At 38.2% G+C, this 7,267-nt stretch overlaps 1 protein-coding gene across 1 annotated transcript in view; it reads left to right on the plus strand.

Moving 5' to 3' along the window:
* The window catches only part of rwdd1 (RWD domain containing 1), a 17,042-nt gene extending 15,466 nt beyond the window's left edge, over nt 1–1,576 (plus strand). The window contains exon 7 of the mRNA XM_024280347.2: nt 691–1,576. Within this exon, the coding sequence (XP_024136115.2) occupies nt 691–803 (113 nt within the window). The 3' untranslated portion in view covers nt 804–1,576. The remainder of the gene's footprint in view (nt 1–690) is intronic.
* The last annotated feature ends 5,691 nt before the right edge of the window (nt 1,577–7,267 follow it).

Raw genomic sequence — 7,267 nt, forward strand, 5'->3', positions numbered from 1 at the left:
TTTGGTATTTTGCTTTTCCTTTTATATTTTCTGTTTTTAAGATTTTTAGGATGCATGTGGAAGTGTGTGTTTCAGTAGTCTGAATTGTCTTTGTAAGTGATTTCAAACAACTTTATGACTTAGTGGAACAGTCTTGGGTCTGATAAGCGGTTTTTAATATCCAGACTTTACCTCGGTTGCTTTCCCACATCCAGGTTAACACAATTTCAAACACAGTGAACTGGGCTTTGTTGTAGAGAAATCATTTGGAATTTTGAAGTGGGAGTGGATGAGAATAGAGGTAAGTTCAGCTAATATTCCTGAAGTGTTTTGATAAATGAATTCAGTTCCTCAAAGCATGCATGGTCTGGAAATATTACTCTGTTGTTGAAAGACTTGAAACATTCGACAATAGGACTCGCACTTGAACTGAGACTTGTCAGTCTCTACTCAGGACTTGAAGTCAAAGACGAGACTTATTTGTGACTTGCAAAACCAATGACCTGGTTTTCCACCTCTGCATATCTTCAAACTTGAGCTCTCTGTAGACTGGCAAAGACCTTGAGTTTGAGGTGTTTGCAGATATTTCAGCATTCAGGAATCTGTAGAGCTTGAAGCTCCTCTGGAGGTTCGATGTTCCTGCTGGCTGTTGACTAATGAGACCACCATGAATACTTTCTTCTAATATCAGCTTGCATTCTTGTTTTGTAGCTGGAAATAATGTGGAGGTGGACGAGTCGCTATTCCAGGAAATGGAGGACCTGGACTTGGAAGAAGACGACCCCAGCTTTGCTCCTTTGGAGATTGGCAGTGATGAGGACTGAATGCAGGACCTCAATGGACTGTGAGAACCAATGATGCTACCAACCATGGTTTTCTTGACTAGTTTCTATGAACTTCTGCAGACAGCCATGGTTTCAATTCTGTGCCCAAAACATTAAACTTTGCAGTGAAATCCCACCTGAAAACTGCTGCTGAAAACTCCTTCAATTCAGGTTGGGGAAGAAAGACAAAATGTGTAATGTAATGACAACAGACACACCTGTAATATTGAATTAAAATAGTGTTTGAAAACAAATGAAAGTGGGGATGGTAGTGTGCATGGGAGTGTCCTTTGTTAAAATTCTACTAGCAGTTACCTACAGGTATAAAAGTGGAGAACAGGATTGAAAGGTTCATCATTTCAGGTTAACAGAACCAGAACCATGAAGCGGATAACTGTTGTCTCCAGGTGGACTGGAGGAACATGAGGGGCAGCTAATGGCCTGTTCAGACAAAAATGAAATGCTGGAAGCTTCCAAGACTCGAGGGATAGTGGGTGCGGGGTGAGGGTTCTCTGACCCCACACAGTGAGCAGGTGGGCGTTGGGGTGTAACAGAACATTGATTCAGTCAAATATGCGGAGCCACATTTAATTGTGATGGTTTTTTTCCTATGCTGAAAGTTTTTTAGGTGGGAAATTCTGACAATGACGAGTTTTGAAAAAATATTTTCCAAAGCACCGTCTATTCGCTTGGTTAAAAGCAACTTGTATGTGAGATATAGTTGCAGTGGTTAATGTTCTGATCATTAAATAAAATGAATTTTACTATTTTAATTGTGTAAAAGGTGCATACATTTTCAGACAAAGTTTCTATTAATTCCTAATTTTTAAAAAGTGAAATATTGTCTCTAGTACTGTCTTGTGATGCATCGCCACACGTATCGTATCATCAGACTTGTCAATACACTAACGGCCGTGCACAGCCCCATGGTGGGAGACGTGTGTATGAAATAGTCTGTGTTGCTCCAACACTACTGCAGTGGAGATCTCAAACACGGCAGTACAGCAGCCACTGCCTGCTTTGACTCTCATGGAGCCAGCAGTTCTAATATTTTGAGGATCTCGCAAAGGAAACAGATACTGGAAAACAGGAACTCAGGAGTTTAGAGTCAAAATCGGATTATCTTGATGAAGTTTTCTGTGTTCTTACTCCCCAGTTACTTGGTAATCTAGCGGCCTGGTTCTGCTTCTGTGTGTTATGATCTAACCTATGTTTGTAATTCTAATGATTCACTCCAATTCCGTTTAACTTTTTTTTTTTTTTTACACAGTCGTAATAATCCAATGTTCAACATCTCTGTTGTTATTTACACCTATTCACTCCAGATTATTTAAAGTAGTGGTCATTATTAATAATATACATTTACAAAGATATAGTGTTTATTGATTATCATTAGAAAACTAAATGATTCCCAAAATCAAATCAGCAGGAATACTAGTGTTCATCATAAGCCTTTTCAGATTGCAGAAATGCTGCATGAAACTACGTCTTTTCAAGCTGGTGGAATGAGTTTACACAAAGCGTCTCAGAAAGACATCAGGAACTATGTCTACAGCTATGGATATGAATCCCTGTCTCCTGATGACTTCATTCAGTTCAAATAAAAAGCTTGGGACCTAAAATGGAGCCTTGTGGTCCCCCACATGACTTAAACCAACTTACTGTGCCATTGAGACTGACCACATAATGTAGTCTGGTTGAAAGCATGAGATGATCATGTGTCCAAGGCTGCACTGGGGTCAAAAAGTAAGGACAGAAGCTTTTTACCTGTCTGCATTGATCTGGAGTCCATTCACAACCTTGATCCGTGCCACCTCTGTACGAGGGATTTCAAACCTGACTGGGGCTTTTCACTTTTTTTTTTTTTTTCCTAGTTGGTTAAGAAATGTTTTTTGTTTGTTTTTATTTAAATATGGCAGATTGAATATTGAACTATAGTTGTTAAAATGTGTAGATTCTTGAGATGGGATTTCTGTCTCTTTTTAGGGAGCTGAATCTTTTGGATCAGTTCATCTCAGAGAGCCGTTCAAAAGACCGGCTCTTTTGGCTCTTTTTATGTTCATTCACTTTTGATACCACAGTTTGGAGTTTATTCCTTTTATCCTGGAAATAATCACAGGGAGGATTGGTGGACTGACATCTGGATCAGAAAAATGCTGATTTCCCAACAATAACTGAGTTTGACCTATTTTTGAAATATCAATTATAGCTTTATTTGACATTTGTGGATGACATGTTAAAGTCTGATATGAATTCACTGTATATTCCACTGCCAGCATATCCAGCATGTATATATATAAAGAGTATGTATATGTACTTTGAAGGATGTTATTGATGTAACTGCTAAAACAGAGGTCTGCAGCCTCTAAAAGAAACATTTGGTCCAGTTTCTTACAGACAAAACCGAGTGAGAGCCGCAAAATCTCACTACATTCTGTATAAAAATGCACTTTTATTGTGGCCATGGAGCCATTTATTTATAACATATAGCTTTAAAAAATACAATATATAAACTGTTATATTTGTCAATTGCCTTTTTTTTATTTTTTTTAACAGCAGCACATTTAAGTTCCTTTCAAAGTAAAATTCAATGTCAAAAACATCCTCCTAAAACAGTAAATGTACTTTATTATTATGCAATTCTCTCATTAAGAACTTTGCTTCTAAACAGAAACTATAGGAACTTCAGCGCAGCAGAAGATACAAACATGAGCTTTAAGCTTAATAAACTGTTCTGACAATAGATTTAATCATCATCTTAGTCATCTGACATGTATTTTGAAGGATTGATAAAACAAAAAGCCTCTTAATGGGCTATATGCATGACCTACTTCCATGTTCGGTACATGACTGCTCAGTCTTTTCCGGTTGGGGCAGTAAACCGTCGTTAACATGGGAGTAGCAGAGTATTTGGAGTTTACATGAGGTTTTTTTGAGAACCAAGAGTCACTATAAATGATGTGATTGTTCATCTTTCTAGCAAAATACTCCAAAATAAAAATGCAAAAGGGATTTAAACTGTATTTGTTGTCCTACATAGCAAACTTTGAAGGTAACTTGCTAAGGCTGATCTTATTGGCATGTATTTACATGCGACCAACTCAAAAGCTGATGGAAGTTCATGTTGGGGACATGTAATAGGTGCAGCCAAGATGCAGATTACTGCATTGTTTCATGTATTTTAAGTGTATTTAAGTTCTAAATGTTGTTACTGGTGGCAGTATTTAATGAAGTCCTGTTAGCTGTCATGCAGCTAGAGGCGGAGAGGAGCTGCTGATGCAGCTGCCATTGGGAACCATTTAGAGCGGGGGTGCCCAAACTGTTTCACTCAAAGGGGCAAAATCTAAATGGGGTCCCCGCCCGCGGGCCAGATACAATATTTTTTTCAGGTCATGAAATAAAAGGAGAAAATATGGTTTAATTTTATTTATGTCATGAAAATGGCATGTTGGTTACTAATGCAAGATTTAAATATGCAATACGTTTGATTTGTAAAGATGATCAGGCAATGAGACCTGATTCCATGGCCAGGAATCTATTCTGTGAAAAGACCTGAGACTTCTGGAAAGAATTAAAATCTAGTACTTCTGGCAATAAAACAGTGCCATGTGTGGTAGATGGGGTCTCTGGCAATGAAAATATTGTTGAACTGTGGCGACAACACTACATCAGAATATTTAACTGTGTCCAGAGTGATTTTTATTTAGCAAATGACACTGATACCGCTGATCTAATCACTACAGATAACATTCACCAAGCTATCTTCAAATTGTCAAACAACAAAGCTACTGGACTTGATGGGGTATCTTCTGAGCATGTGAAATTTGCTAGTGCAAGAGTAATCCCACTACTTGCCATGTGTTTTACAGCTTTTCTTGTGCATGTTTTTTTTTTTACCAGACTGGATTATATCTGTTCTGTTGGTAACCTTGATAAAAAACAAAGCGGAAAAATGGGTAGCTCTTAAAATTATAGACTAATAGCTCTGGTCAGTATACTGTCAAAACTTTTGAGAGAATTGACAGGATCACAGAGTTTGTAAAAACAACTGACAATCAATTTGGGTTTAAAGAAAAACTTGGTACTAACGTGTATTTATGCTCTCAAAGAAATGATCTATAAATATAGGAATTTAAATTCCTCTGTTTTTCTATGTTTTCTAGATGCTTCTAAAGACAGAGGAAATCATAAGAAATGATTTATGAAACTGGCAAAGAGAGGTGTACATAATGTGTTGTATGTATTTTGGCCTATTGGTATACTCTGCAAACAACGCAGGTTAAATGGGGAAACCAGATGTCAGATCCTTTTAAAGCTAGCAATGAAGTGAGACGGGGGGTATTCTCTCTCCTATTCTTTTTCATTTGTATTTGGATGAGATGTCCCTTAAGATGAAAGCCTGTCGCACTGGTTGTGTGGCTGGAGGTCTCATTATCAACCATTTGATGTATGCTGATGACATAGTTGGGATGAGCCCAAGTACTTCTGGTCTTCAAAACTTGCTAAACATCTGTTCAGCTTATGGACTAGATAATGACGTCACATTTAATGCACAAAAAACTTGATTATGATTTATCAGACAAAAGAGGACAAATACCAAAAATTCCCTGATTTTTATCTATCAAATGCTATGCTCGTGTGTACTAAGATACAATATCTTGGCATGTAATTTCAGAAGACATGTCAGATGACGCTGATATTTATAGGCAGTGCCGTGTGGTCTATGGCCAGGCCGACACTCTCTCTGAAGTTTAGCATGTGTACAGAAGAAGTCAAGATGATTTTATTTGAAGCATTTTGTACTCCTCTGTATACAGCACATCTTTAGACAAACTGTAAAAGAGCCAGTATGAGAAAGCTGCAGGTGGCATACAATGACTCTGAGAGTGCTTCTAAAAAAGACCAAGTGGGCGAGTGCTAGCAAGGTGTTTGTTTCCCTCAGATTTAACACTCTTCAGGCTTAACACTGGAGGGGCTGTTTTTTTAACTATACTTTTAACTATTTTTTTAAGTGCATTATGCATAATCAATATTTTAATTACCTTTTATATTTTTTTGTATACTCTTCTTAACTTGTGTATTCCTGACATGATTTTTTTATAACTTTATTTTTATTAACTTTTAGATCTTACAACAACAAAATATATCACAATGACACACACACACAAAAAACAATTGAAAAAGTAAATATACACATATATAACAAGGAAAAAAATACATAGAAGTGTAGAATATGGTCAATGTTGATCAGGAGTTTACTAAATGTATTTATTTACTATTGCAAATCTTTCACTTGGTTTTGTAGGGGTCGGTGGTGTCGTTCAAAAATTGCTTCCACTTCTTCCACTGCTCATCATATTTACATCTCTTTAGTTTAAGGATATATGTCATTTTTTCCATACCTGATATCTCCTCCACAATTTTTATCCAGTCCTGTTGTTGAGGGGGCTCTGGTTGTAACCGACATCATGATTTTTAACCCTAGAGCACTATCACCGGGTGATTTTAACCCGAGCTTAAGTATTGACATGATTTTCAATATGTTGCATTATTCCGTGTGTCATGAGCAGAGGTGGGGACTCGAGTCACATGACTTGGACTCGAGTCAGACTCGAGTCATGAATTTGACGACTTTAGACTCGACTTGGACTTTCCTACCTCTGACTCGTGACTTGACTCGGACTTTGATATACATAACTTGTGACTTGACTCGGACTTTAGCCCTCTGACTCGGAAAGACTTGCTATTTTTCCCCTAAATCCACGGATTATAAAGTATATTATAAAGTATATCGAGAAAAAGCCGCTCGCCGCGGTCCTCTGTCCGTGTATGTTTACATCCGTGTGTCGGCCCAAACATCCAATCAAATTAGAGCCACGTTTGATTGATGAGATAGTCCAACCAATCAAATTGCAGAAAAACAAAGCCCCGCCTCCCCCTTAAAACCGCGAGTTCCTGCCGGTGTTTTTACTTCTAGCATAAAAGTTTATAGATCGTCAACAACAAACAGTTTGCAGTTCGCAGAACATGTGGATTAAAGGATTACTCACAGAGATTCAACAACAACCAACTTCATCTGACTGTAGGAGCAGCAAAATCAAGTAAGTTCTGAGTGAAAGCTGACGCTAGCTTAGCGGCTAACCGCTAGCCGCAGTTCAATGAATGAGACTGTAAACTCTGTTAGCGGTACACTGTGACACCGTGCAGCTCAGTATAATCACAGAGTGACAACAGGTGATTTTGACATTTCCACCACTCAGATCTTTACCTGGGATCTGGGCGGGACGCGAGCGATCATAGCGGGACAGCGGGGCTGCTGGGGAGCGGGCTCGGTTGTTTTCTGGTCGAAATCCAGCAAACGTATTATAGAATTCACAGAGATGCTGCATGAGGGTGTTTTCTTTCCCTTTTTTCGGTTCACTACTTTTGCTGCTTTATGCTTTGTGGTGTGTTTCAGAGAAAAA

The sequence above is a fragment of the Oryzias melastigma genome, linkage group LG17, assembly GCF_002922805.2.
Source record: "Oryzias melastigma strain HK-1 linkage group LG17, ASM292280v2, whole genome shotgun sequence".
In the NCBI taxonomy this organism is placed as follows: domain Eukaryota; kingdom Metazoa; phylum Chordata; class Actinopteri; order Beloniformes; family Adrianichthyidae; genus Oryzias; species Oryzias melastigma.